This window comes from Antechinus flavipes, chromosome 4 (assembly GCF_016432865.1).
Source record: "Antechinus flavipes isolate AdamAnt ecotype Samford, QLD, Australia chromosome 4, AdamAnt_v2, whole genome shotgun sequence".
Lineage (NCBI taxonomy): Eukaryota > Metazoa > Chordata > Mammalia > Dasyuromorphia > Dasyuridae > Antechinus > Antechinus flavipes.
This window is the reverse complement of record NC_067401.1, coordinates 298,776,559-298,793,885: the sequence shown is the minus strand read 5'-3', so window position 1 is coordinate 298,793,885 and position 17,327 is coordinate 298,776,559. Positions and strand designations below refer to the sequence as shown.

The window sequence follows — 17,327 nt, the reverse complement described above, 5'->3', positions numbered from 1 at the left end:
GGAATGGTAAATTCACAGGTTTTCATACTCTTTCCAGAAGCAATGGTGGCACTGAGTAGAATTAATTTCTGTTTCCAAGCAAGAAGTAGAAGGTGGAAGGAGATGTAGAGTGGACAGGGGTTTGCGGTAGAAGTTATGCTTATAGCAGGTAGTGTAGATTGTAAGAAGTCCCAAGACCTGATTGTATAATATAAAGTTTAGACTAGGCTTAGCTAGATAGATGTTTTTATTTATTTCCCAATCAAACAGCCTCAGTGTAGCATTCCCAGTAAGAGTAGCTTAACTCACTCATGGCACAAGATTGGCTCTGTTCTGAAGGAACATGCTGCTTCAGGCAACAGGGAGTTGAGGAGGGGAAGAAAAGGAGTAGTCAGGTGGAATTAGATCCTCAGATATGACTAGAGCATTTTTATCTAATTTTCTGTGACCCTTTTTGAATTTCCCCTCTCTTCTGTGTACATTTAGGTGTTTGATTTTGTTATATGTTGCATCGCTATCATTACCTCTCACCCAAAATCTTCTCAAGTAAAAATTTTACCTTATAAAGTTCACAAAAACTTTAAAATTTTTTATAATAGAAATTGATTATCAGCTCTATCCTTTCTTCAGATAAGATTTCTTCTCCCCCTTAACATTGCTATGGAAGCAATATGTCCTTCCATTCTTTTTCAAAATTTTTTTCAAAAAATTCAAAAAAATTGTTAATCATTTAATCTTTTGTATTTAGGTCACTATATTATTTTGGAGTTTATTTTAATATGTGATAGAAGTTAATTTCTACTGAATTGATTATGGTTTTTTCAGCACTTAGCTCTTAAATCACTGATATGTGTTCTTGGGTCTACTGAACAAAAGGTTATTATGTTCAGTTATCTGTGGGCTTTGTTTAGCTACTCTGTTCCACAAATAACCTTTTGTATTTTTAAACTAGGATGGAATAGTTGAGTTTTTAAAATTTATTGTTTATTTATTTTTAACATTCATTTTATTTTATTTGGGGGGGATATGAGACAATTGGGATTAAGTGACTTGTCCAGGGTCACACAACTAGGAAGTGTTAAGTATCTGAGATCAGATTTGAATTCAAGTCCTCCTGACTTCAGGGATGGTGCTCTATCCACTGCATTATCTAGCTGCCCCTTTGGCATTCATTTTTTTAAAATTTGAGTTCCTATGCTCAAAAAGTTATCAAACTGTGCATACCCTTTGATCCAGCACTGTTTCTACTGGGCTTATACCCAAAGAGATACTAAAGAAGGGAAAGGGACCTGTGTGTGCCAAAATGTTTGTGATAGCCCTGTTTGTAGTGGCTAGAAGCTGGAAAATGAATGGATGCCCATCAATTGGAGAATGGTGGAGTAAATTGGGGTATATGAACATTATGGAATATTATTGTTCTGTAAGAAATGACCAGCAGGATGAATACAGAGAGGACTGGAGAGACTTACATGAACTGATGCTAAATGAAATGAGCAGAACCAGGAGATCATTATATACCTCAACAATGATACTATATGAGGATGTATTCTGATGGAAGTGGATTTCTTCGATAAAGAGAGCTAACACAGTTTCAATTGATTAAAGATGGGCAGAAGCAGCTACACCCAAAGAAAGAACACTGGGAAATGAATATAAACTGCTTGCATTTTTGTTTTTCTTCCCGGGTTATTTATACCTTCTGAATCCAATTCTCCCTGTGCAACAAGAGAACTGCTTGGTTCTGCACACACATATTGTATCTAGGATATACTGTAACCTATTCAACATGCAAAGTACTGCTTGCCATCTGGGGGAGGGGGTGGAGGGAGGGAGGGAGGGGAAAAATCGGAACAGAAGTGAGTGCAAGGGAAAATGTTGTAAAAAATTACTCTGGCATGGGGTTCTGTCAATAAAAAGTTATTTAAAAATTTAAAAAAAATTTGAGTTCCAAATTTTTTCCTCTTTCCAATCCTCCTTTTGTCCCTTGAGAAGACAAGAAATATATCAATTATATATGTGAAATCATGTTGCAAAAAAAAAAAAAAAAAAAAACAAAGTGAAAAAAATATATTTCTGTCTATACTCAGACTCCACCAGTTCTTTCTTTGGAGGTATTTGAATAGTGTTTTTCAAGATAATTCCTTCAGAATTGTCTTGGTTCATTGTCTTGATCAGAATAGCTAAATGATTCACATTCAATCATTCTTACAACATTACTGTTCTGTTTACATGACTTTATAACAGTTCATATTTTCCCTGGTTTTTCTGAAATCATCCCCTTTGTTATTTTTTAGAGCACACTAGTATTCCATCACAGTCATATACCACAACTTGTTCAGCCATTCCCAAATTGATAAGCATTCTCTTGATTTTTTGATCTTTGCCACTACAAAAAAAAAAGAGCTGCTATAAATATTTTTGTTACAAATAAGTCCTTTTCTCTATTCTTTGAGCTCTTTAGATGTAGACCTAAAACTAGTATTTCTGGGCCAAAAAAGTATACACAGTTTTGTGTCCCTATAGTCTTAAATTGTTCTCAGAATAATTGGATTAGTTCACAGTCCTATCAACACAGAACATTACTGTACCAATTTTCCCATATTCCCTCGAACATTTGTCATTTTCTTTTTCTGTTATATTCACCAATGTAGATTGAAGTGGTATCTTAAAGTTGTTTTAATTTGCATTTCTCTGATCAGTAATGATTTAGCATTTTTTCACATGATTATTGATAACTTTGATTTCTTCTTTTGAAAATCACCTTTGATTATCAATTGGGGAATGACTGGTATTTTTATAAATTTATCTCAGTCTAAATGACTAATTTTTCATTAGAAGGTGAGCTTCTTAAAGGCAAAGGACTTGTTTTTAATGTTTCTTTATATTCCCAATGTTTAGCATAGTACATCATACATAGTAAAATGCTTAATAAATGCTTGTTAATTGATGCATCATTGGTAGACCTATGAATCAGTACCACCATTTTGAAAAGGAATCTGGAATTAGGTGAATAAAGTAGCTAAAATATCCATATTTTTAACACAGATTTCACTGCTGGATAGCATATGCCCTAAGGGATATTGATAAGAAAATCCTCATACACAGCAAAATATTCATAAGAACTCTTTGAAGTAGCAAACAACCGGAAACAAGCTTTATGGCTGTTGATTGAATGGCTAAACAAATTTTGATTCATGAATATAAAGGATTATTACTAAGCTGTAAGAAATGGTGAATACAGAAAAGCATAGAAAAACTTTCATGAACTATTTGCAAAGTGAAATAAAAAGAGTCAATATATAAAATGATAATAACATTGTAGAAGGAAAGAAAAATCACCAAAAAATTAAAAGTGAATTTGCAAAATTACAAATAACAAAACATAGCTGCCCAGAAGAGATATGAGAAGACATACTCTTCCACTTCTTTGCAGAGGTGGTAAGTATATAAGTATGCTACGTTCTATTTATCTTCATAATTTTTATCTGTTGATAAAATTGATTTATTTTTTCCCATTAGTTCTTTAAAAAATATTATTTGTGCGATAACTAGATTTTGCAGTGAATAGAGCATCAGTCCTGTAATCAGGAGGATATGAATTCCAGTTTAGCCTCAGACATTTGATACTCATTAACTAAATAACCCTGGGCAATTAATTTAATCCCAGTTTTCTAATACATACATACATACATATATACACACACACACTTATATATTTACATACATGTGTGTACATATATATTATATAATTTATTCTATGGGGTTTTCTGGGACTTGGGGTGAGGGGAAGAATACAGGGAAGGAATTTAGCCTATATAAAAACAAAAGATATCAATAAAAATTTATTTAAAATAAAGAATGCTACCTATTCATATCATCTGACCAAATAAAATTATAATTATAAAGTGCTTAGCATACTGCCTGACACATAGTAAATACTATATAAATATTAGCTATTATTTGATGACATACTTTTAGGAAATGGTTCTTGTTCTTATATAGTTGTATTAAGTACTTATGTCTTAGATACTAAATTTTTATCAGAGACATTTGTTATGAAGATGTTTCTCATCAAATTCTAACTGCATTTATTTTGGTCATGCAAAGGTTTTCAGTTTTATGTAACCAAAATTTTCTGTTTCATCTCTTATAATCACCTCTGTGCACAGTTGGTGATGCAGTGAATCTAGGCCTGAAGTCAGGAAGTCTTTTGACTCATCTTCCTGAGTTCAAATCTGGCCTCAGATAGTTACTAGTTGTGTGACCTTAGGAAAGTTACTTAACCCTCAATTTCATCATCTGTAAAATAAACTGGAGAATAAAAGTAAATTACTTCAGTGTCTTTGCCAAGAAAATCCCAAATAGGGTTACAAAGAGTTAGACACAACTGAAATGACTGAAGAACGATCACCTCTAGCTCTAATTTAGGTAAGAATTCTCACATAAATACAGCTATGGAAGTTATTTCCACTTCTCTAATTTATACAGATATGTCCTTTTATTTTGTGACACACTCAGTGTTTAGAATTATTTTATTTAGAATTTTAACCTCTTTATTGCACCATGATCTCTATTAATATTTTTTCTTTTTTCACTAGTATATGCATTCTTTATACATATACATATATATGATCAGTATTTGTAAAGGTGCTGTATAAAGCTAAAAATATGTTAAAAACATATATATTTATAGGTATGTACATATATACACATATGTATATACATGTGTGATGTGTGTGTGTGCGTGTGTGTGTGTGTGTGTGTAGGCAATTGGGATTAAGTGACTTATCCAGGATCACTTAGCTAGTGAGTGTCAAGTGTCTGAGGCTGGATTGAAACTCATGTCCTCCTCTCTCCAGGGCTGGTGCTCTATCCACTATGCCCCCTAACTGTCCCATAAATAATATTTTTAAAGAACTAATATTTCCAGTTGTTTATTTATAAAGTTCTATCATATCTTTTTTTTTTTTTTATATTCTGTTCAAATTCTAAATTTCTCTCTAGTTTATCTTTCTTTTAGATTTCTCAGGGTCTGAAAAAAGCAAATTGAAGTTTCCAGGAATTTTTTGTTATATTGTATAAGTCTTCTTTTAGTAATGTGCATTCTTCTAAGTATTTAGATGACATGTTATTTAGTACATGTATATTTTAAAGTAATAATATTATTATTTATGGGGCCTGCAGATAATGTAGGTTACCTGTTTATCTCTTTTGACTGTTGACTTTTATTTTGTCTATTTTACATTTTGCCTTCTTTAAATTCATGATTCTACTTACTCTAAGCCCTCATTTTAACTCTTTGTGAATCTTTATATTTTGAGTTTGTTTTATAAAAAGTGTTAAGGGGCAGGTCAATTCTCCGAGAGCCTCTACCCCTGTGGATCATAGCATCTGAAGGAGTTGCAAGGCAGCCTTTTCTGACACAGGGGTTGTGGACTGGGAATGAGATAAATTGGAAGCCGAGGGAAGAGGAGAGAGGTCAGACACCGAAAGGGCCTCTCAGTCAGAGAGGTCAGAGAATAACAACTGCCTCTCAAGTTTCCTTGCATCATCTTCTCACAAGAGGAGATCCATTCTGGGTTGGATTTCCAGCAGTCACTGTCAGGTGGCTCCTGTGTATTCCAACAGCTCCCATGAATTCCAGCAAAAAAGCATTATTGAATTTTGCTTTCTTAGCCATTCTGCCACCCTTCTCCATTTTATGGGCAAATTCATCCCTCTCATATTGATGGGTATGATTGTTGAGTTTGTATTTCTTGCTATCATATCCTATCAAAAAGCTCAAAAAGGGGGGAATTGAAATCAGTAAGTTATTTGTAGTTATAAGAAGTCTGATCCCAGTATGCTCCTTTTTCTCTCCTTGCTCAGTGGAGGCCTAGAAAACTGTTTCTTGCCACATCTCACTTTTTAAAAAAATCTTTTATAATAATATTGTTTGTAATTACTCCTTCCCAATTCTCTCCTTTCTTGACTCCACCTCCTCCATGTGTCAGCTCTGTTTCTTATTTACTGTTAACTACTCTTTTGCCTCAAATCTTTTTTTGCCCAGCTCAAAGCAAGGCACAGGTGATCCTCATTTCCCTGACCTTCAGCACAATGTGTATATACTTTTTTCCTTGTAACTTTGCAATGGTGAGAAATAGTAAATTTCTCCTCATTCCTTCCCTCATATGTGTCCCCCTCCTCTTTTTTTATTGTTTTAAAGATCTAAACCCTGAGTTTGTCTTTCTTTGTTCCCTCCTTGAAGAAATATTCTTCCCACCTTTATTATAGTGAGATTTTGAAGTGACAATATATTTCTTCTCTCACTTTTAGAATGTAATGACTTGATCATTATCAACCTTTTAAAGCTGCCAGAACATTTTTATCCTTCTAAGTTTTTCTTGTTGTCTTTGATAACATTTTAGACATTCTACCTTTATTTTTTAAGAAAATTACTTTGATGGACAGAAGCAACTACACCCAAAGAAAGAACACTGGGAAATGAATATAAACTGCTTGCATTTTTGTTTTTCTTCCCGGGTTATTTATTATACCTTCTGAATTCAATTCTCCCTGTGCAACATGAAAATTGTTCGGTTCTGCACACATATATTGTATCTAGGATATACTGTAACCTATTCAACATGTAAAGGACTGCTTGCCATCTAGGGGAGGGGGTAGAGGGAGGGAGGAGAAAAATCGGAACAGAAGTGAATGCAAGGGATAATGCTGTAAAAAATTACCCTGGCATGGGTTCTATCAATAAACAGTTATTTAAGAAAGAAAGAAAGAAAGAAAGAAAGAAAGAAAGAAAGAAAGAAAGAAAGAAAGAAAGAAAGAAAGAAAGAAAGAAAGAAAGAAAGAAAGAAAGAAAGAAAGAAAGAAAGAAAGAAAGAAAGAAAATTACTTTGAAGTCATTGATTTTTATTAAACACTTTTATTTTTTTCTCTTCCCTTTTGGTATACTCTATTTTGCCTGTTCTTTCCTTTTTCATATTTGTTGCATAATCTTAAGTGATTCTAAGTGAAATTCATTTTTGTGTGACCTGTATCTTCATGGTTTCTAATTTTTTTTTCTTTGACCTGAAAGTAATGATGTTTGACAGTTTGTGGTGACATAAATTTTATCTATAGGGTTTTAGTAGTTCCTAAAAGTTCTTCTATGATTTTTTTTCTAAAGTTCAGTTTTATTTTATTATAAATTTAAAATTTTTCTCTTCCAATCTTCCTATTCTCTTCCCATGAACAGATTTTTTTAAAAAACCTGCAAAAGAAAAAGTGAAAGGAAGGAATGAACAAATGAATGAATGAACATTCTCTAATTTGTATTCTGAATCCGTCAGCTTTATCTATTGATACATACTATGTTTCATCTTGTATCCTTGTATGGTTTGTCATTGTGTTAAAGAAGGTTCCCAAGTCTTTCAGAGCTGATTATCTTTATAATATTGCCTTTATTGTGTAAATTGTTCTGGCTTCTGCTCACTTCATTTTGCATTATTTTATAAGTGTTCTCCAGTTTTTCTGAAACTATATCTTTCATTATTGTATTAATAATATTGCATCCCATTTATAAGCCATAGCTTTTTTAGATATCTATTCCCCAATTAATGGATATACCCTCAGTTTCCAATTATTTGTCCATGCAAAAATAGTTGTTATAAATATTTTTGTATATAGAGGCCCTTTTCTCTTTTTCATTTATCTCTTGCTGGTGTAAACTTAGAAACTCTCTGGACCAAGAGTTTTCACAATTTAATGGCATAATTTCAATTTGCTTTCCAGAATATTTGGACCAGTTCTGTCAAAACTGCATTAAAATTACCTGTTTTCCTATAGCCTCTCCAGTATTTGCTGTTTCTTTTTTTATGAACTTAGCTAATTTAAAGGGTGTGAGGTGATGCCTGAGAATTTTTTTTATTTGTCTTTATTATTAATTTAGATCTCTTTTTTTGTCTATTGATAGTTTGAATTTCTTAATCTGAAAACGGTCTATTTATACACTTTAACAAGTTATGGAATGGCTCTTATTTTTACAAATTTGGGCTTAATTCCATACATATCTTAGAAATGAAACCTGTACATGAAAAGAGGGGAGCCAAGAGGACAGATTAGAAAACTATAACTGAGCTCTTCCACTATTTCCTTTCAAACGCCTTAAAATAATGCCTCTACAAGGAATTGGAAATTGAGTGGATACCCATCAAATGGGGAATGGCTGAATAAGTTATGGTATGTGAATGTAATGGAATGTTATTGTTCTGTAAGAAATGATGAGCAGGCTGGTTTCAGAAAAGGCCTGGAAAGGCTTACGTGAACTCATGCTGAATAAAGTGAGAACATTGTACACAGTAACAAGAAGATTATGTGATGATCAACTATGATAGACTTCTAAACAATGCAGTAATCTTAGACAATTCCAATAGTCTTAGAACAGAAATTGTCATTCTAGAGGGAGAACTATGGAGACTGAATGTAAATCAAAGAGTATCATTTTCACCTTTTTTGTTTGTTTGCTTTTTCTTTCTCATGTTTTTTTCCCTTTTTGTTCTGATTTTTCTTTAACAAATTGACTATTACGCAAATATGTTTAAAATAATTGTATATGTATAACCTTTATCAGATTGCTTGCTGTCTTGGGATAGAGGAGATAAGGGAAGGAGAAAGGGAAAAAAATGTGGAACTCAAAATCTTATAAAAATGAATGTTGAAAACTATCTTTACATTGAAAAAATAAACTACTATTGAGAAAAAAAATAAAGAAAACAAATCCTCAAATTGAATTCTAGAATTACATAGCTAATAAAAGGTTAGGGTGAGACATTTTTGAACCCCAAGACAACTTAAAAGACCAAAAGGAGAAGTCTATGATACTGGATTGGGGGATGATATGACAACACCAGCTGTGAGTTTTGAAAACCACTGTGACCACAGATAAAGCAACTTTAAGAATTCTATCTAGAAGTGGTAAGGGAATTGAAAAACTGATGAAAAAGACTATAGGGAAATGCTGTGCTAATACTGGGTACATGACTGTGTGCTGTATGGCAATTCCATTGTGTATATACTCAGTCCTGGATTGTAGTTCCAAGGCAGAGAGAAATGCTTGCAGTTGTAACAGCATAGGCTTTGGTCATAGTTCCAGTGCAGTGAGGTGTCCTAGTGCTTATGGCTGCAAAGGAGCAGGGGGCCCTACCTAAGTAAGGTCCAGAGCACAGACTAGGAAAACATTGACTATACCAGTCCCCAGATTATAATACTTTGTAAGCCCTGAAAACTCACAAACCTTCAGAAATATCTGTGAAAACAGCACTGTAAAAAAAAAAAAAAAGCCTGAAGCGTGGGAGAATAACCTACCTTTTTTTCCTTTCCCCCCAAGTAAGCAAGGTCCAACTTTAACATAAAATTAAAAGCTAAGAAATAGACTGGAGAAATGAGAAAACAACAACAAAAGAAAATGATCACAAAAAGCTATAATGATGACAGGAAAGTTCAAGATACAAACTCAGAAAAAGACAATAATGTAAAAACATCTACAAGAAAGCAGGAGAAAAAAATGGAAATTGGATACAAGCACAATGAGAATTCCTAGAAGAGCTAAAGAAAGTCAAAAAGAATGATTTTCAAAATAAGTATGGTAGGGACAAAACTGGGAAAAGAAGTTAAATCAATGCAAGAACTTTATAAGAATCAAAAGTTTGGAAAAAGAGGGGAAAAAATACTGAAGAAAATAACACCTTAGAACAACACAGAATTGATCTAATGTTAAAAGAGGCACTAAATGTTACTGAATAAAATAACTCCTTAAAAATAGAATTGATCAAATAGAAAAAAAATTTGTGGATCTTTTTACTTCCTTTTATATGCACTGAGTATGCCTATGATAAATATTAAGTTTGAATGACATGCTTTTTTCTTTGTAGGCTTGACAGTGACTGCTGTGAAAGATTCTGGGGAATGGAATTTGGAAGCTGGAGCATTAGTCCTTGCAGATGGAGGTCTTTGCTGTATTGATGAGTTTAACAGTCTCAAGGAGCATGATAGAACCAGTATCCATGAAGCAATGGAACAACAAACCATCAGTGTTGCTAAGGCTGGGTAAGATTTTCTTTTTAGCTGATTTGTGGGTTTATTTTGCTTGATTATGCTAACTTGTTACAAGGAAGAGTTGTTTTTAATTTTGGAAGTAGGCAGATGGGAATTTAGAACAATTGCCAAAAAAAAAAAAAAAGGACCTTTTAAAATGCACATCAGAGGTGCACATCAGAAGGAAAGTTCAGAGGGCAACACAGGCAAATGCAATTGTTTTGAAACTAACATTGAATTTAGTGAATAGATAAACAGATAATATATACTACTATTTGTGGATATATTAAAGTACATAATGAGATTCATAGTTTCATATGTGTAAACAATGTCCTGTTTTGTCTCAGTCCCCTTCTGAACTTTCTTTTGCTCCCCTCTGTGTATTTTTGTAAAGTTTCATTGCTGCTCTTCTTTTTTCATCACTATCACTTATTACTCTTACAACTTTTCTCCTTGAAAAGCCTCTGAAAGTAACCATTGAATGTAGACAAACACAACAAATTGACAGTTATGACTAAGTATTATATTTTATTCTATACAGCTATACTATCTCCTCGGTGTTCTGTAGGCCTGATAGATCATTGAGTTGATTAGAGTTCTTAAGAGGTCATTTTATTGAGAGGTCAGGTCATTTTATTTTACAGTGATAGTCATTGTATAAATTATTCTTGTTCTGCTCATTTCAATCTTGATTCCTTTGTGAAAATCCAGATTTCTCTGAGTCTGACCCTTTCATCACTTCTTAAAACAAAATTATAATATATTACATTTATATAATCATATTTTTAAAATTGAGTTTGATTTTTAATTCTGAGTTCTCTCCCTTCTTCACCCATTGAAAAAATGAGAAAAACAAAACTTATTATATATACATATGTGTGTATATATATATATATATGTATATATATATATATATACACACACATACATACATATACATCATTTCCTCTATTAGCCATGTCCGAAAATAAAATAAAATATGTTTTTATCTGCACTCTTTGAGTCTGTGTTAGCTCTCTGTCTGAGAGCAGATAGCAAGTTTCATTATGTGTCCTTTGGAATTATGATTGGTCATTGTATCAAAAAAAGTCAGTTATCTTTACAATACTGTTGTTATTGCATAAATTGCTTTCTTGATTCATATCACTTGACTGTGTGTACAAGTCTTCTCTTTTTTTCCCTAAATGATCCCCTTCATCATTTCTTACAATACAATAGTATTCTATCATATTTATATACCATAATTTATCCAGCCATTCCCCAACTGATGAGCATCCAATTTATTTCCATTTGCTTGCTATAACAAAACATATGGCTATAAATACTTGTATACATTTCTATCTGTTTCCACTTCTCTCATCTCTTTGGGGGTAGGGAGGTGTAGTGGAATCCAGAATCACTGTGTCAGAGGATATTTCCAGGTTAGTCATTTTGGGCAATAAAACCAGTCAAGTATTTATTATGCTCTTACTGTGTCCTAAGCCCTGTGCAGAACACTGAGGATACAAAGAGAAACTAAATTAATCTTTACCATCAAAGAACTTATGCTCATATTGGGGAGTCACCTATGGACCTATGCATACCTGAGAATACCACAGAGATGGAAGGTAACTTTGAGGAGAAGGTAGAAACAGCTGGGGGGCTGAGGAAAGCTGTCCCTACAGAATAGTTCCAGGTGGCTTTCCAGAATAGTTGGATCTGTTCATAGCTATGTCAACAATGCACTAGTTTGCCTGAACTCCCACAATCTATTTCACCATTGCCATTTCCCACTCTCATCATCTTTGCTTGTGTGCTGAGTATGAGGTAGAATGAAAGTTTCACTGCTCTTATCATTGAGAGGCAATGGGGTGTAGTAGATAAAGAACCATTCCAAGAACCCCTGAGTTCACATCCTACCTCTGAAACATCTTGGAACCCTTAATAGTCATTAAACTCCTCACTGTTCTAGATAACTCTTTAGGAGTATAAATAGCAGATATAACCTGCATTGGGAGATGGCATTTACTTGGCCTGGATTTCCCTTTACCAATTATATCACATATCTAGAGTTCTTGTCCCTACCTTTTTCTTCTCTTATTTGAATAATTGGAATTTTAGGTTTGAGTAATTTGAATTGAATTTGAATTGAGTAATTTGAATCATTTCTTCATTTGGTTATTGACAATTTATGCGTCTTTATTTGAAAACAATTTGTTCCTATCCTTTGACCAGTTTTCCACAAGGGAATGGCATTTAGTCTTATGTATTTCTACCAATTCCTTGCATATCTTGAAAATCAGATCTGTAGCAGAGAAATTTGTTGCTTCCCATCACATTCTAACTGTATTGGATTTGGGGTGTTTTGTGCAAAACCTTTTCAATTTTATGTGATCAAAATAGCCCATTTTATCTTTTCAAATCACTTCTGACATTTGTTCATGAATTTTTCCCCTAGGTGGGATTTGCTCTCATCTTATAGGGCTAAGGAAGGAATCAGACAAGCCCATTAAAATTGCTTATGCTGCATCATTGCTATTGTCCCCAAGTATTACATGCCAGATTCACAATTTTCTAACTCTTAGCTAGTAAATTCCAGAATGGAAAGATGTTTCTTCTCAAGACATTATTATCAGACCAAGCAAAACTCAGTGAGTACTTACTGAGTTTTTAGAGCCTTATTGTGGGTTTTGCTATCTTTTAAATATTTATATCACCATCATTATGCCGATTTTTTAAAAAAAAATTTTTTAATTTACTATTGATTGTATGATGATCTTTTAACTCCATAGTGTATGAGGTGCATTGTAGCATAGGAAGAAAAACAATGGCCCTAAGAATTCCAAAACCCATGGGTCAAATTTTAGTTTTCCTTTTAGTTGAGTTACTCAATCTTTCCTAGCTGTAATAATCTCTTTTTGCCACAGGGATAATGACACTTTTGCCCTAGCTGCATTACAAATTACTATGAGAATTGAATGAGTTAATGTTGAAATGAAGTCCATACATAAATGAATCAATGATAAGACATTTATTAAGTACTTACTGAGAGCACTGTGCTCTAAGCCCTGGCGATACAAATAAACAGGAAAAACAATCCCTGACCACAAAGAAGAAAACACACAGAGGAGAATTAGAAAGGGGACAAAACCAGAGAGGAGAGGGGAATGGGGACAGGAGAGGGAAGGAAACAAGCAGAGCAGTATCATTTAGAGGTGGCCACCCAAGAGACCCCAGCATCCTGGGCCAGAGTCCATAGGTCACTAGGAGGAGAATTGAGAGGGTAAGGAAGTGGCTGGAGTGCAAATGAAGTTTGAACATGGGCAGGAAGATAAGGAATATATAAGATAAAGAGTACATGACAATGGATGTTGTTGTTATTAAGTCATTTCGGACTCTTTGTGATGCTCTGTAGGTCTTTCTTGGCAAAAATACTGAAGTAGTTTGCTGTTCCTTCTCCCATGGGTTAAAGCAACAGAGGTTAAGTTACTTTCCTAGGATCACACAGCTAGTGAGTATCTGAGATCAAATTTCAGCCCGGGTCTTCTTTATTTTTTGAATTATTCAAGAAATAAGTGTAAGGTGGCTTTGTCTGCCTTACTGTTCCATTTTAACAATCCTTGGGATACTGTAGTATTCTTCAAATTAACTAACAGTCACATTTGCAAAAATGATTCTCCAATCTCTTTTTAATAATAAAATAACGTTCAGCACTCCCCTTTGTCCAAGCCAAGCATCCAGTACTGTCTATAAAACCTTTATTTTCTTTTGAAATGCAAGAATGTGAACTGTAAATCTATAAATCATTTTTCTTGTCCTAATATTATAATTTGATTTTCATTAAAACTATAGAAATGGTAGAATCTGTATTCAGTTCTCTTCCACCTTAGTTTCCAAATTCTGTAGTTAATAATGTTTTCAATGTAATAAAGCATGGTCTATCAGTGAGGACAAATATCTGTTACCAAAAAAATAACAAAATTTCCTTGAATTCTATTGCTTGAAGGGATCTTAGAGCTTAGTATCCTCATTTTATCCCTAAATAAAATTTCCAGAATATTTCAACTTTCCCAGGTTCACACAACTAAGGTAGCTGGAAGTAGAACCTGGGACACTATACTCTGACTCCTTTTCTTTATAACTTTTAAATAAGATTGCTCAGAATTGTCACCATTACTAAGCAGCAACATAAATAAAATATAGTCAATGGATGTCTCTTTAAAAGAAAAAAAACTAGAATTCTTGCATTTAATAAAAATCAACAAATGAACTTCTTTCTAAGCCATTCTACCATAAACAAGAATGAGAAGAGTTCTTTGGTTTTTCTTTGTCTGCCCCTTGTATCTCCAGTGTCAGATGTTTTGAGGAAGAAGGCGTACATTATCCCCTTACAGTTGAACTTCAGCATATTTCTAAGAAGTTTCTGAGAATTAAGGAGGAAGACTTCTTGAACTAAAGAACAAAACCAAAAAATCAAAAACTCTAGTTTGAAAAGCCCAATTGCAAAGATACATTAGTCATATCAGAATATTGAATGGCATGCCCTTATTATAGTAATTATGCACCCCACCAAAAGTAAGAAACTGAAAGTGTACAATTATTTGCCTTGTTGAATATAACGATGTCCTTTCTTGAAAGTTTAGAGAGAAACGACATTTCTATAGCTCCCAAATAATCTAGAGGCATAGGCGTAAACAGGAGGCAAGCAGCTTTGGCTTGCAGCTCTGCTGGAGAGCTTTTTATTTTTTTCCACATTAACAATGATAAAGTAAGCCCTATCCAAAATTTTTGCTTGAAGAACCAGAAATTAAACATTGCTGGGATAAGTTTTTGAGCTTTCATTTTCTGTAGTCTCACATAAGAAAGTAGTGTCAGGATAGTAAAATTTGATGTTGATGTTATACATCCACCCTCCATTTTTTTTGTTCTATTCCATTCTCTTTTTTAAATACTAGCTTTTTATTTTTCCAAATACATACAAAAATAGTTTTCAACATTCATCTCTGCAAAACATTATGTTCCATTTTCTTCCTCCCTCCTCCCCTCCCCTAGACAGCAAGCAGTCCAATATAGGTTAAACATGTATAATTTTTCTAAACATATTTCTGTATTGGCATACTGTGCAAGAAAAATTAGATCAAAAGGGGAAAAAATGCTACTCCATTCTTAATCTATCTACTGCTATTAGTAAATAGGAGAACATGTTTTTTCATCTTCTCTCTAAGATGGAAAGTTCATAATTCATTCATTATTCATTCATTCATTTAATTAACAAACATTTATCAGGAGGCTACTGCGTGCAGTAGTTTATTCCAGGAATTGGGAAATACAAAATGAAGATGTGTTCCCTGCCTTCATGTTGCTTGCAGTATGGTAGAATATAAGACACAAAGACAAATAATGATAATATACAATATTAGATTTTAAGTGCCTTACTTATATCTCTTACAACTCTTAGTTGTAAAATAAAGTGTTTTGAGAGGTCCAAAGGAGAAAGTCATTACTATCTTAGGGATCATGGAGGATTTTATGAAGGGAATGACATTTGGATTTTTGGTAGGAGCTTAACAAATGAAAAGGGGAAAGGAGTATATTTTAGGCTTAGGGAACAGTATAAGCAAAAGCATGGAGATAGGAGAGTATAGTTTTATTCTCAAATCAAAGAGTAATTCAATTTGGATGAAGCATTCCAGGATTCCAGGATTTGTAGTAATGTAATATCACCAAAAGAGTTTTGATGTTTTAAAGACTGAACTTTGTTTTAGGGAGAAACTGAAAGTGATTAAAAGTACTGTGCAGCTTCTCAAATATGGCCCATCCTATTTTTTTTCTTCCTTTCAATTTTGGGTACAGTTAATTATCTATCAGCAGTATAGAGTAACACTGGTGAGACGCCCATCCAAATTGTCAGATTCTAAACGATGCTTAGTCCCCAGAAAGTCGTTGGGTCTTAGAATCATTGATGAAATTCAGAAGTTTATCATTTTATAGTATTCTTTATTTTGCTTATGTGCTTAATAATATAAATAATGGGCTTCTCTCTTCTTTACTCCCTGCTTATAAAAGCATTTGGATAATTTGCATTGCCCAAGAAGGAAGAAAATAGAGCAAGACTTCCAGTTGTTTAATGGGGAAAAAAGTAAATTAAACATCTTCATATCAACCAAAACAATTTTGAGATCTTAATGATCTCTCTTGTATTTGTTCTTTAATTACCATGTACAAAAAGGCATGCCTATAATCTTGTTTTACCTCCATGATGTTGCATTTTCATTTTATTCATCATATCTCTCAAAATCATAAAAGTATTAGCAGATCTGAGTTCTGCCATCAGCCTTGAAAAGTTTCCCAATACCACAGAACTAGTCAATAAAGGAATGATTCCGTTCAATTCAATAAGCAATTTATTAAGCCTCTGCTATGTTAAGATTATGGTACTATGCAAGATACTCGATTGACAAAGAAAAAAAACCTCTATCACTGCTCTCAAGAGGTTTATATTCTACTAAGAGAGAATGGTTGGTAGCTTCAGAGTGGGTGGGAACAGTCAGAGCCAAGACACATTTTACAGATGCCCTGAACAAAACAAAAACATGGAAGTAACTAGAAAAGAACAACAGAAAAGACACTGACTTGATGAGGAACTCCCTAGAAATCAAACGTTTTTCCCTAAGTTGTTGAGCTGACTGGGACGTGAAACTAGGAAGGAATGATAGATTTTCCATACAATGGCTAGGAACCAACCCAAAGACTGCAACTTCTTGCGGAGAAAGCAGTGTTTTCTGAAGCTGCACCACCAATCATTAGCACTGTCAGCAAAGGACAGTAAAACAAACGAGTAGATGTAGGGCATGCTCTGAAGCTGCTATCCAAACCCCAGCTTCTCTCATCAGCAAGTCAGGCCCCGAGAGCCTCACTGCTGCTTTTTTCTCTTAGGATTCTAGGGGAAACCGTGAGGGGTTTGGGATTTTTTCCTAGTACTAGAATGCAAAAACTCCTACCAGTGTGTCATGTTTATCAGTTGGTAACTAGCTTTAATTAACTCTTGGAAAGAAGTCTTTACTAAGGTAACATAGCATGAGGCAGGTAGGAAAGAAGGAGAATAAGCTTTTATATAGGATTTACTGTGTACCAAGCATCATCATTATCTCCTTTATAAAGTGCTTGCTATGTGTCAGCCAGGGGCAGCAAAGTGGCATTATAGACTGCCTGGAGTCAGAAAGACTCAAATCCAGCCTCAGATACTTCCTAGCTCTGTGACCCTGGGCAAGTCACTTAACCCTATTAGCCTCAGTTTCCTT

The 17,327-nt window shown here is 33.8% G+C and overlaps 1 protein-coding gene across 1 annotated transcript in view; it reads left to right on the top strand.

Annotated features, from left to right (window-relative positions):
• Positions 1–17,327, top strand: part of MCM9 (minichromosome maintenance 9 homologous recombination repair factor) — a 177,201-nt gene that overhangs the window by 108,374 nt on the left and 51,500 nt on the right. Inside the window, exon 8 of the mRNA XM_051997629.1 lies at positions 9,885–10,059. Within this exon, the coding sequence (XP_051853589.1) occupies positions 9,885–10,059 (175 nt within the window). The remainder of the gene's footprint in view (positions 1–9,884; positions 10,060–17,327) is intronic.